This window comes from Urocampus carinirostris, chromosome 19, assembly GCF_059441175.1.
Source record: "Urocampus carinirostris isolate Australia breed hairy pipefish chromosome 19, RoL_Ucar_1.0, whole genome shotgun sequence".
In the NCBI taxonomy this organism is placed as follows: Eukaryota; Metazoa; Chordata; class Actinopteri; order Syngnathiformes; family Syngnathidae; genus Urocampus; species Urocampus carinirostris.
Window position 1 is genome coordinate 24,512,518 of NC_142367.1, and position 14,171 is coordinate 24,526,688.

Consider the following 14,171-nt stretch of genomic DNA (forward strand, 5'->3'; position numbering starts at 1 on the left):
CATTAGTTAGTGCAGCATTGATCTATGAAGCTGTCAAGAACCAGAACATGGATCAGGACCCAAACGCGTGACGTTCTCACACAAGCTTTTATTTGACGGGAAATGGGGAGTGATGCACGATAGGCAGCAGTCTGAGGTGAAATGATAGGAAGCCAGAGGCTGACGAGATCGATACCAATTGCCCGAGTTGATATCGGACAGATGGGGTGGATACCAGACAGGGCGGAACAGACAGAATTGATATCAAAATTAAACAGGACATACTAGACAGGAACGAAACTGGAAACCGATATTAAACAACGGGACAGACAGGATTGATATCAAAACAGGATATCGAAATTAAACAGGAAAAACTAGACGGGAATTAAACTGGAAACCGATATTAAACAACGGGACAGGCAGGATTGATATCAAAACAGGATATCGAAATTAAACAGGAACAAACAAAACTGGAAAATGATATTAAACAGGACAAAATAAACAAGAACCATACGGGACAAGAAATACCAACAGGAAACAGGACCGAGTCAAAAACCACGCCTTTGGGGGGTAGAGGTTTGTTGACGGACTGACCAAGGAAGAGTGAGAGCACTTAGCTTAAATAGACGGAAAGCCAATCTGTCAATGAGCAGCAGCTGGCGCCACACAAGTGGGGCCAATTGGGCACCATGGCAACCGTGACAGAAGCGTCATCACCCCCTACGGGACAGGTGCGTTCTAAACAGGCTATTATGAAATTTGTATTAGGGCAAACATTACCTAAAAATTATGGTTTTTGAAATTCTGTGGTAATTTCCCAGTGGTAATATACAATGGGAAGAAGTTCCTGCAACTGAAAATCTAAGGTATGTACAGTATTGTTACCTAAATGAGGAAAGATTTGGCTCCAAAACAAATATGTCTGAACCAGAACGGAAACAGGACCCAGTTGCGTTCCGTTTCTTACTAGATTTATTGGAGGAACGAGAAAGGGCTGCGCCCACGTTCCGGTGTTTGCTGGACGCGGAAAGCCGCTTTAGTACTCGGATGGTGCTCCAAATGCGGAAGTGGATCTTCCATAGCGAGCGATGGCGGTGTCAAGGACGGTAAAAACGGGTCAGTAGCCGGGACAGGGGAGAAAAAAACGTGGTCGGGGTCAGAAACGGGTCATAAGCCGGGACGGGAGAGCAGACGTGGTCAAGATCAAAAATGGGTCGTAAGTCGGGACAGGAGAGCAGACGTGGTCCGGATCAAAGCAGGGGGACAGACGGGGGCAAAAAAACAGGTGGGAGTCCGGGTCGAAAAAGGCTTGCTTAGTGTTCACTGAGGTTCGTAGATGGACTGACAAAAGGGGACAGATAGGAGCGGGTTTAAAGCACAGCTGAGTCACATCAGAAATCATGACAGTATGTGCCATTTACTCAAGATTTAAAAATCATACGTATTGATAAATGAATAGCCAAGATGAAAAAGTGCATATGTAAATCACTCGTATTTTTATGGCTATGCAAAAAACACTTCTTCTTTTAATGGTACTGGAGATCTTGGAAAATTGTCCTTGAAAGTCCTTAAAAGTGCTTGAATCTGGCCAGTAAAAAGGTGCTTGTATTGTCCCTGTGACTTGAAGGCACCCTTCGTTTTGTTTCTTCCCGTCTGGCTGGGGAGCCAACGTGGAAAAACTAAACAAGGGTTTGACCTCCAAACGACACTGCTCCGTCCTCGCCAAACACTTTAAGGATTTGGTTTTGGAAATGAATCCAAAACTCTGTCTGCACGTACTTTGTTGGTTTGTAGTGCGATATGACTCGAGTTAACTCGAACTCTCCCTTGCATTTGTTGTTGGTTGGTTGGTTGGATCCCTTAACCACTAGTGTCACAGTTGCCATGGCGCCCAATTGGCCCCGCCCGTGTGGCACCGGCTGCAGCTTGTTAACGGATTGGCTTCCTCACTATTTAAACCCTGTCCTGTCAATCCTTCTTTTTGTCAGTCCGTCAAAAAATTTTCAAGGGAAGCCTTTTACGACCCTGACCCCTGCCTGTCCTGTTTTGCTCCCATTTGTCTCCGGCTACAATACAACCCGTTTTGATCCTGATCACATCTGCTCTCCTGTCTTGGCTTCCGACTTGTTTCCGACCCCGATCACGTCTGCTCTCCCGTTCTGGCTTACGACTCGCTTCCGACCCGGCCCCGTTTTTGCTCTCCTGTCCTGGCTACCGACCTGTTTCTTCCAGCCCCGACGCTCGCCACAAAAGATCCACTATCGGGTTCGGATCACAAGCTGAGTACGAGAGCAACTTGCTTCCCATGCCTAGCAAACACCGGATCGTGGACCCCTTTCTCGGTCCTTCAATAAAACTTGTGGTAAACGTTACACGAGTGGGTCCTGTTTCTGTTCTGGTCCTGACAATTACATTATTATGTTTGGGTTCAGGCTTCTCTCTCACTCACATACATATATATATATATATATATATATATATATATATATATATATATATATATATATACATGGGCAGCACGGCGGAGCAGTGGTTAGCGCGTGTGCGGCACAGTTCTGAGGTCACGGGTTCAAATCCAGCTACCAACCTTCCTGTGCCGAGTTTGCATGTTCTCCCCGTGCTTGCGTGGGTTTCCTCCGGGCACTCCGGTTTCCTCCCACATTCCAAAATCATGCATGTCAGGTGAAATGGCCGGTCCAAACTGTCCCTAGGTGGGAATGAGCGAGTGACTTGTCTGTCTCTGTGTGCCCTGCGATTGGCCGGCAAGCAGTTGAGGGTGTCCCCTGCCCACTGCCCGAAGATAGCTAGGATGGGCTCCAGCACCCCCGCGACCCTACTGAGGATATATATATATATATATATATATATATATATATATACACAAATAAGTTTGAAGCCCGAAACGTGGCAATATGTTCAATGGTCTTTAGAGGGGCCATTACTTTTGCAAGGCACTGTATGTGGCCCTTCACAGGAAGCAGCCACTGCCGAAAATGAACAAATGAATAATGTCCCTCCTCAAATAAAATCTCCCTTCCTTCTCTTCTTCTCAGGTTCAAAAGAATACCCGACGGAGAACACGGTGGACACCGAGGCTTCCGTAACCCGTAAAGTAGCAGGGGTGCGTCCTCGAGGGCCCGAAGGAGGGGCCCCCCGCCACCAGGTAGCGGGAAGACTTTCTTTTTCCTTTTAATCATTTTTATAAGCCGCTCCAGCTTCCCTAATTTACCTGCGCCCCCCCTTTGAAGAGGGGTTTAATGCTTCGGCCTACTTTGCAAAGTTTGAAGTTTCAAGCTTCCAGCTTTAAGGAAATCGCAGCAGTTACCGTGGATACAATTAAGATAATCAAATCCGAGTTCCAGTATGTCGAAAAAAAGTTTGGAATTGGATTCGGTGAATTAAATGTTGTATTAACGTTTCATTTTCTTTGCTTAAAGGTCTATATTGTGTGGTCTATTCCGCTGTCCTACATTCAACAAACATTTTCAGTTAAGAACAGGGTTTGTACGAATGCTTGAAATCTGTCATGGTTACCGATGGGATTCACCTGAGTCCGCTCCTTTGGCGCCAACTGCCTCGGACTCTGATTGGCTCCCTGTCACTATTTATGCCCACTCCTGTCTGTCCTCTTTGGTCAGTCCGTCTGCGAACCTCAGTTAACACGAGGCAAGCCTTTTTCGACCCTGACTCCCACCTGTTTTTTGCTCCCGTCTGTCCCCCGGCTTCGACCCGTTTTTGCTCCTGATCACGTCTACTCTCCCCTCCCGGCTTTCAACCTCTTTTTGTCCCCAACCAAACACTTTCCTTTCCTGGCTTACAACTCACTTCCGACCCCACCCACGTTTTTGCTCTCCTGTCCCGGCTGCTGACCTGTTTTTCCATTTCCGCCACCGCCATCGCTCGCCACAGAAAATCCACTTCCGCGTTTAGAGCGACCTGCTTCCCGCGTCCAGCGATCCCCGGATCATGGGCGCAACCTTTTCTCTTTCTTCCGATAAAACTGAAAAACGTAACGCAAGTGGGTCCTGTCCCCGTTCTGGTCCTGACAGAAATCCTTAAAATTGCTTGAATATGAATATTTTGTTGTATATATTTTTCATCACAACATGTTTACTCGACATGTTTAGTGTACTTTCAGTTCAGGGCTTGTTCAGTGGCCTTGCGGGTAAGTTGTTAGTTCGAGCCTTTTGTTGATTGAAAATGGTCAAGACCAGAATGGAAACAGGACCCAATTGCGTAACGTTTACTGCAAGTTTTTATTGAAGGAAAGAGGAAGGGCTGCGCCCACGATCCGGTGTTTGCTGGATGCGGGAAGCAAGTCGCTCTCGCAATCGGATTGTGATCCGAATACGGGGGCGATGGCGGTGTCAGGGACAGAAAAACAGGTCGATAGCCGGGACAGGAGAGCAAAATAGTGGTCAGGGTCGGAAACGGGTCGTAAGCCAGGACGGGAGAGTAGACTTATACGGGAACAAAAATGGGTTGTACGCTGGGACAGGAGAGCAGACGTGGTCAGGGACAAAACAGGTCTGCGTCGGAGACAGACGGGAGCAAAAAACGGGACAGGCGGGGGTCAGGGTCGAAAACGGCTTGCCTTGTATACACAGAGGTTCGCAGATAGACTGACATCAGAGGATTGACAGGACTGGGTTCAAATAGAGACAGGGAGCCAATCAGAACCCGCAGCCGGGCACAGGTGATTCCAATCGGTAATCGTGACAAAAATTGCTTGAATTTTCGGTGAAATGCTTAAAATCGTTGCCCTGTTTCTCAACAATTCTGCTCTGTGGTCTCTCGCCTTTGCTTGTCCCTTCTTCTCTTGTGATTAACGGCAGATGACATTGGTTTGTATGCCATTGTCCTATGAAGCCTCATATGGGTCTCACCCAGAGGAAAGTCCAATGCTGCGACTAAACAGGGCTCTATGAAATGTGTATTAGTGCAAGGATTACCCATCAATTATACTTCCTGCAACTGAAAATGTTTACCCAACACCTATAAAATATACAGGGTAGGGTTACTTTAACTTGATTACTTTCAATGACTTTTGGATTACTCCAATACCGAATATGCTAATAAAAGACAAAAGAAACTAAATATGAATCAAATGATGACTCACAACACGCGGTAAGCTTTCTCTCCTGGCTTTGATCTCCGGCAAAACCAACATAAAATGCGACAGAAACAAAATGAAAATAAATCCAAACAGCTTGCCGACATCATTTTTGCCGTTCCGTGTGTTCCGTTACTCCCCAAGCCTGCACAAAATTTAGTAATTTTATTCATATTTAGTTTCTTTTGTCTTTTTTTATCGAAAAAGGCTTGCCTAGTGTTAACTGAGGTTCGCAGACGGACTGACAACAGGAGACAGTGTGTCATGATTACTGATTTGGATCACCTGTGCCCGCTCGTTTGGTGCCAGCCACAGCGGGCTACCTGATTGGTCCCCTCTCCTTTTTTAAGCCCAGTCCTGTCACTCTCCAATTGTCAGTCCATCAGCGAACCTCTGTTGTTACAAGGCAAGCGTTTTGATCCTGACTCCCATCTGTCACGCATTTTGCACCCGTTTTTCCACCCGTCCATTCCTGATCTCCCTGTTTGTCTACGACCTGTTTTTTATTCCGACCACATTTGCTCTCCCGTCCCAGCTTACGACCCGTTTCCGATCCCGATCACATTTTTGCTCTCCTGTCCTGGCTTGCCAACATCATTTTTGCCGTTCCATGTATTCCATTACTCCCCAAGCCTGCACAAAATTTAGTCATTTGATTCATATTTAGTTTCTTTTGTCTTTTATTAGCATATTTGGTCTTGGAGTAATCCAAAAGTCATTGAAAGTAATCCAGTTCAAGTAACCCTACCCAACCCTGGTAACAATGACAATAAAGGTATACTCTATTCTATCTATGTAGGCTGCTTTTCAACCAAAAACGAGTGCTAAATGCACAAGGAAGAATACAAACTATGGGGACTCAAAGTGACCAAAACATAACCAAATGTTACCCTCGATTGTTTTGCCTGGTTTTTCACGATCACACTGGATTTCTTCGGGAGTCATTTTAAAATTGGCCTTGAAAGTCCTTCAAAAGTGCTTGAATTCGACCGCAAACCAAGTACAAAACCCAATCTCTTCCGCATTGAAACCCGCAAGTTTCGAGAAGCATACGGGGCAAACAATGGCCGCCCTTGTCATCCCCGGCACCTGCCGACCTCCCTTTGGAATGTTTTCCAGGTTTCTCCCTGGGATCGGAATCGGAGGACATCTCTGTCTTGGAGTGTCGCCGTTCAAATCGATTTCCTGCTTTTTGGAATGACCGACTCGCCCCGGGCTTTGATAACAAAGAGAAGCATTGAAAACGTACAGAGCGAACTTCACTTTCAAGAATTTTCGCCTCGACGTGCTTTAGATCCAGAGAATTCAATTTCCATCCCACGTTAAGGACATGAAAAAACATGAAGACTCTCAACACTGATCCATTGAGATAATGGCGGCGAGTGGGAGTAAATGACATTTCTTCTTCTAGGCCAGTTTGACTCCCTGTCACTATTTAAACCCATGTCTATCTGTCACCTGTTGTCAGTCCGTCTGCAAACCTCAGTTAACACTAGGCAAGCCTTTTCGACCCTGACTCCCACCTATTTTTGCTCCCGACTTTGACCCGTTTATTTGATCCTACTCTCCTGGCTTTCGACTTGTTTCTGATCCCGACCATGTTTTTTTGCTCTCCTGTCCCGGCGACTGACCCGTTTTTTCCGTTCCCGACACCGCCATCGCTCGCCACGGAAGTCCCACTTCCGCGTTCAGAGCGACCTCCGGATCGTGGCGCAATCCTTTCCTTTCTTCCCAATAAATATTGAGAGGAAGGTAACGCAAGTGGGTCCTGTCTCCGTTCTGGTCCTGACAATTCACAAACATCTCCTATACATTGACTAGCAAAAGTTATGACCTTTATATTGCTAGTTTTAAACCTTTCCATTATAGATTTTTCTTTATGTTGAGGAAAGTTAACCTGGGCCCTATTCTCAGGTCTCTCCAACAGATTTTCTGTCAGAATGACCCTCTATTTGTCAGGACCAGAACGAAAACAGGACCCACTCTCACAAGTTTTATTAGATGAAAGGGTTGCGCCCACGATCCGGGGATTGCTGGACGCAGGAAGCAGGTCGCTCTGAACACTGAAGTGGGACTTCCGTGGCGAGCGATGGCGGTGTCAGGAACGGAAAAAAACGGGTCAGTAGCCAGGATAGAAGAGCAAAAACGTGGTCGGGATCGGAAACAAGTCGAAAGCCAGGAGAGGAGAGTAGACGTGGTCGAGATCAAAAACGGATCGTTATTCGGACGGGAGAACAGACGTGGTCGAAGATAAAAACAGGTCGTAATTTGGGACGGGAGGGCAGACGTGGTCGAGATCAAAATAGATCGTAGCGGGATACAAAAAGAGCAAAAAAACGGGACAGGCGAAAAAGGGCTTGCCGTGTAAAAACAGAGTTTAAATACTGACGGGGAGCCAATCCGTCAACAAGCTGCAGCTGGCGGCACACAGGCGGGGCCAATTGGGCGCCATGGCAACCGTGACAGTAATTGGCATAATTTGTCTTCCAATCAACACTAACAATCTTCCCAGTCCCTGCTGAAGAATAGCAACCCTAGAGCATGATGCTACCAGCACCATGTTTAACAGAGTAATGTCCCGAGTTAGTCATACGACAACTGTAATGCTTTGCATTTAGCCCAAAAAGTTGAATTTTGCTCTTATCCGACCTAAACACCTTGTTCCACATGTTATTTCATGTAAATGCCAAATCGGCCTTTTACTAGTATTCTTTCAGAAAGGGCTTTCCCATTACTACTCATTTATGCAGAGTACAACTATCTCAGGACCAGAACGGAAACAGGACCCAATTGCGTTACTTTTCTCAAAAGTTTTATCGGAGGAAAGAGAAAGGGCTGCGCCCACAATCCGGTGTTGGCTGGTTGCGGGAAGCAGGTCGCTCTGAACGCGGAAGTGGGAATTCCGTCGCGAGCGATGGCGGTGTCAGGAACGGAAAAAACGGGTCAGTTGCCGGGGGAGCAAAAAAAGTGGTCGGGATCAGAAACAAGTCGAAAGCCAGGAGAGGAGAGTAGACGTGGCTCTTGTACTCGTACCGTCATCCGATCACGGAAGTGGATATTCCGTAGCAAGCGATGGCGGTGTCAGGGACGGAAAAAACAGGTCGGTAGCCGGGACTGGGGGAGCAAGGCCTGTTCGGGGTCGGAAGCGAGTCATAAGCCAGAACGGGAGAGCAGACGTGGTCAGGATCAAAACGGGTTGAAGCCGGAAACAGACGGGAGCAAAAAACGGGACAAGTGGGAGTCAGGGTCGAAAAAGGCTTGCCTAGTGTTCACTGAGGTTCGCAGACGGACTGACAAAAGGGGACAGACAGAACTGGGTTCAAATACTCACAGCCAATAAGAACCCGCGGCAGTTGGCGCAAAATGATTGGGCACAGCTGAATCACATCAGTAATCATGACGGACTAATAGTTGCCTCTTGCACAGACTGTCCCACCTCAGCAGTGTATTTCTGCAGGTCATCTAATGCGATCATAAGCCTCTTGGTTGCTTCTCCGATTAGTTTTCTCCTCGTTTGGGCTAAAAGTTGAGAGGGACAGACCGGTCTTGGTAGGATTCCTGTCCTACTTTGAGCTACTTTATCACAGACCTGCCTGGTGTGTTCATGGGAGCTCTTGGTTGCTTCTCTGATTAGTTTTCTCCTTGTTTGGGCTAAAAGTTGAGAGGGACAGACAGGTCTTGGTAGGATTCCTGTCCTACTTTGAGCTACTTTGTCACATACCTGCCTGGTGTGTTCATGGGAGCTCTTGGTTGCTTCTCTGATTAGTTATCTCTTTGTTTGGGCTAAAAGTTTAGAGGGACAGACAGGTCTCGGTAGTATCTCTGTCCTACTTTGAGCTACTTTATCACAGACCTGCCTGGTGTGTTCATGGGACCTCTTGGTTGCTTCTCTGATTAGTTTTGTCCTTGTTTGGGCTAAAAGTTTAGAGGGACAGACAGATCTCTGTAGGATTCCTGTCCTACTTTGAGCTACTTTATCACAGACCTGCCTGGTGTGTTCATGGGACCTCTTGGTTGCTTCTCTGATTAGTTTTGTCCTTGTTTGGGCTAAAGGTTTAGAGGGACAGACAGGTCTTGGTAGGATTCCTGTCCTACTTTGAGCTACTTTATCACAGACCTGCCTGGTGTGTTCATGGGACCTCTTGGTTGCTTCTCTGATTAGTTTTCTCCTTGTTTGGGCTAAAAGTTGAGAGGGACAGACAGGTCTTGGTAGGATTCCTGTCCTACTTTGAGCTACTTTATCACAGACCTGCCTGGTGTGTTCATGGGACTCTTGGTTGCTTCTCTGATTAGTTTTTTTTCCTTGTTTGGGCTAAAAGTTTAGAGTGACAACAAGGTCTTGGTAGGCTTTCAGTAGCTTTATCCTCTCTTTTGATATTATTGCTCACACAGTGCTCCAGGAGATGCGTACATGTTACGAATTTAGTCATTTAGGTGGACATTGGATCATTCAGAAGTCATCCAGAACTTCTGGAGTCGCTAGTTGAGAGAACAGAGGGGTCATCATACCTACTTTTTAGTTTTTTGTTGTGAACATAATATAGAATGTTGTCCTAATTTGGTTTGTATCTCTCATGTTGGTTTTTAGAAAATGTTTTTCATTTTTTAGATTGAAATTTGAAGCCTGAATTGATGCAATATGACAAAAATTCCTTGGAGGGAGGGTAGGGGGCCAATCCTTTCGCTAGGCACCGTATACCAAAACTTTCTGCTATTATCCGTGCTGAATTTTCCTCGGTTCTTACTACCCCGGGAGCGAGGGGCAGCCGAAATAGCGGGCGGCCCTGCTCGTCCCGAACGGACAAATAATAAGCGCAGGAATGCGAAGAATGCTTTGAGAACAATGTTAGCGCTATTGGAAGTGACCGGTAGCGCAAACAACTTTGCACAACTGGAAACGCTCGACTGGAAATGCCGGCGGGTGAAAAAGTGCGCGGGCGAGCAGAAATTCTCAACGGCGAGCAGAGCTAACTGTAACACGCAAATCCTGTGAGACTGTCTTCATGATTTAGAGCGGTGGCTCTCAAACCATCTGGGTTCTTCATACGACACAGATAACTAGCTTTGACCCAAATCAAGGAAACAATGTATCAAATGAAAGGATTGTGTCACGGTTGCCATGGTGCCCAATTGGCCCCGCCCGTGTGGCATTAGCTGCCGGAGACAGACGGGAGCAAAAACGTCTATTTAAGCTCAGCGCTCTCACTCTTCCTTTGTCAGTTCGGCAACGAAACTCTGCCCCGGAAGACATGGGTTTTGACTCAGTCCTGTTTCCTGTTGGCATTTCCTGTCCTGGATTGCTCCTGTTTATTTTTGTCCTGTTTAATATCGATCTCCAGTTTTGTTCCCATCCATTTTTGCCCTGTTTATTATTCTTTCCAGTTTTCGTTCCCGTCTAGTTTGTCCCGTTTATTTTCGATATCCTGTTTCATTATCTATCCCGTCTGTCCCGTTCTGTCCGGTATCGAGCCCATCTGTCCGATATCAACTCGGGCTATTGATATCGATCTCGTCGGCCTCTGGCTTCCTATCATTCCACGCCAGACTGCTGCCTAACGTGCATGACTCCCCATTTCCCATGAAATAAAAGGCTTGTGTGAGAACGTCACGCGTTTGGGTCCTGACCCTGTTCTGGTTCATGACAGATTGTGCAGTTTAAAGCAGAAACGGTAGAATATATTCTCCTTTTTTTTTAAAAATAGAAAATCATCAGAAAAAACCTAAACGACTACAAGTAACTTATATACTCACATATAAGCCTGCATCACATATGAGTGACCCCCTAAATTTGCTTCAAACTAACCTAATACTAAAAGAAGTTCGTACCCCTCACGGTTACCATGGCGCCCAATTGGCCCCTCCCGTGTGGCGCCAGCTGCGTCTCTTTGACAGATTTGCTTTCTGTCTATTTAAGCTCTCACTTACCCTTTGTCAGTCTGTCAACGAACCTCTGCACCCGCAAGACGTTTGTTTTGACTCCGGTTCCCTGCCTGTGTTTCCTGTCCAGTATTGTTCCCGTCTATTTTGTCCTGTTTAATATTGATTTCCAGTTTCATTCCATCCATTTTTGTCCTGTTTATTATTCTCTCCAGTTTTGGTCCCGTCTAGTTTGTCCTGTTTATTTTCGATATCCAGTTTCATTATCTATCCTGTCTGTCCCGTCCTGTCCGGTATCAACCCCATCTGTCCGATATCAACTCGGGCAATTGGTATCGATCTCGTCAGCCTCTGGCTTCCTATCATTTCACGCCAGACTGCTGCCTAACGTGCATGACTCCCCGTTTCCCAAAAAATAAAAGGCTTGTGTGAGAAACGTCACGCGTTTGGGTCCTGATCCTGTTCTGGTTCATGACAAAAGTAACTTAAATACTCGCATATAAGCCTGCATCACATGTGAATCACCCCCTAAATTTGCTTCAAACTAACCTAATCCTAAAAGACGTTTGTACCCAAATGATTAAAACATGTACATGAGTGATATTTACTTAAAATTGTAAATATATTAAAAATCTCGTAATACAACATTTTTAAACAATTTACTTAAAACTGTTGCAATATATCCGTATTTCGCAATTATTTCCTTCTCGAACTCGATCGTTTTCCACTTTTCCATCCCCTTATCACAAACTTTTGGAACGCATTACTAAGGGCAGAAAAGGGAAATAAAACTAAGGAAATCACAATAAAATGAGATGTGGTCCTTCTCAATCACAATAGGGAAGACGTCGATCGACTGGACAGGAAGAAGAAATCGAGCGGGGCGTTAATGGCCTTCTACTGTGTAATTGACCCTCCATTTTTTCCTTTTTTGCATTATTTTGCCAGGGTAAAGGCCCACGAGTGACAACGGGTCCGTGAACCACTTTTGGGTCCGGACCCACCAGTTGAAAAACACTGTTTTAGAACACTGTTCACTAAACCAGTTCAAGGAATTAACTCATCAATTGCCAAAGTCGACTTCAAGCTGTTTCAATAACTTGAGTTTACATGCTTTAAAGCTTTGACGTTGCAGTTTGCAGTTTCTAACTGTGTTTCTTCAGAGCCCTTTGTATAGGCGTGGGATTTGAGACTAAGAAGGAAATACCCGACAAATTTATCTGGATACATAAATTCAAATTTCCCGGAGACTTATAAATGAATTCAGTTAAATGTTTTTTTTTCAGATTTTTCTTTTTAGTTTATCTTAAGCTGCTTTACAAACGTCTTTAAGGACTTTCTTCTCAATTTTTTTCTTCAATTTCCATTTGGTTGTTAAAACTATTGTCTAGAAACATGGTTGAGAAGCAGAAAGACATACTGTGCATTTTGGCACGACCGGAACGGAATCAGGACTGAAATGCGTAGCTTCCGGAGCGGGAGATGGCGGTGTCAAGGACAGAAAAAAACAGGTCGATGGCTGGGACAGGAGAGCAAAAATGTGATTGGGATCGGAAACGGATCGTAAGCCGGGACGGGAGAGCAAACGTGGTCGGAATCAAAAACAGGTCGTAGCTGGAGACAAACGGGGAGATCAGAACGGACGGGTGGAAAAACGGGTGCAAAAAGCGGGACCGACGGCAGTCAGAGTCAAAACGCTTGCCTTGTAACAACAGAGGTTCGCTGACGGACTGACAATTGGAGAGTGACAGGACTGGGCTTAAAAAAGAAGAGGGGGCCCAATCAGGTAGCCCGCAGTGGCTGGCACCAAACGAGCGGGCACAGGTGATCCAAATCAGTAATCATGACACACTGTCCCCTGTCGTCAGTCCGTCTGCGAACCTCAGTTAACACTAGGCAAGCCTTTTTCGACCCTGACTCCTGTCTGTCCCCCGGCTTCGACCCGTTTTTGATCCTGACCGCGTCTATTCTTCCGTCCCGATTTTCGACCTCCTTTTGTCCCCGACCACGTCGACTCTCCTTTCCTGGCTTACGACTCGCTTACGACCCCGACCACGTTTTTGCTCTCCAGTCCCAGCGACTGACCCGTTTTTCCGTTCCTGACACCATCATCGCTCACCACGGAAGTCCCAGTTCTAGGTTCTGAGCGACCTGCTTCTCGTGTCCAGCAATGCCTGGATTGCGGTCGCAACCCTTTCTCTTTCTCCCAATAAAACTTGTGAGAAACGCAAGTGGGTCCTGTCTCCGTTCTGGTCTTGACATAAATAAGTAATCTTTATAATACAATTGACATGCTACGGTCCAAAGAAATTCCAAAAGAAATTGGGAAAAAATTGAAGTCAATGAGCCCAAAAAAGAGACATTGGCGAAAATTGAATCCATGGACAGGGTTGGGTAGGGTTACTATAACTTGATTACTTTCATTTACTTTTGGATTACTCCGATACCAAATATGCTAATAAAAGACAAAAGAAACTCAATATGAATAAAATGAGTCAATTGTGCGCAGGCTTGGGGAGTAACGGAACACACGGAACGGCAAAAATGATGTCCGCAAGCTGTTTGGATTGATTTTCATTTTGTTTCTGTCGCAAGTTATGTTCGTTTTGCCGGAGATCAAAGAGATCAAAGCCAGGAGAGAAAGCTGACCACGTGTTGTGAGTCATCATTTGATTCATATTTAGTTTCTTTTGTCTTTTATTAGCATATTTGGTATTGGAGTAATCCAAAAGTCATTGAAAGTAATCAAGTTCAAGTAACCCTACCCAACCCCTGCGGTCAAAAAGCATCTTGATTATCCTCAAAACTTTTGAAGACATATTCTGTGGACTGATGAGACTGATAAGTGGGCTGACATTCCTCTATACGGGGTTTTAAAATAGGGCCAGATTTTGTTTTTTTTTGCGCCTTTATAGGTGGAATCAACATTTCAAAAGTGCGTTTTGTATACACACTGTCCCTTTAAACTTTGCCACCTCAGCCAATGAAGTTCCCCCTGCGGCTTACCTTTGTGCTTATCCATTCCCGGTTATGCCGAGGCGTCCCGCTTCAGTCATACAAAAGAAGTGAGGCACGGCCCCTCCTGGCCTCTCCCAGGACCTCCTGCTGTCTTCGGCCCCGGCGAAAAACTCTCGGGATTGAAGGTAGCGGCCCCTGGGCTCTCTGCGTCCTCTACCACTCTGAGCGATGTGGTGAGTGCACA

The 14,171-nt window shown here is 45.9% G+C and overlaps 1 protein-coding gene across 2 annotated transcripts in view; it reads right to left on the bottom strand.

Moving 5' to 3' along the window:
• Window positions 1-14,171, bottom strand: part of afap1l2 (actin filament associated protein 1 like 2) — a 53,543-nt gene extending 39,372 nt beyond the window's left edge. For both annotated transcript variants that reach the window (XM_088324096.1, XM_088324095.1), the window contains exon 1: window positions 13,976-14,171. In XM_088324096.1, coding sequence (XP_088180222.1) covers window positions 13,976-13,991 — 16 coding nt within the window. In that variant the 5' untranslated portion in view covers window positions 13,992-14,171. The remainder of the gene's footprint in view (window positions 1-13,975) is intronic.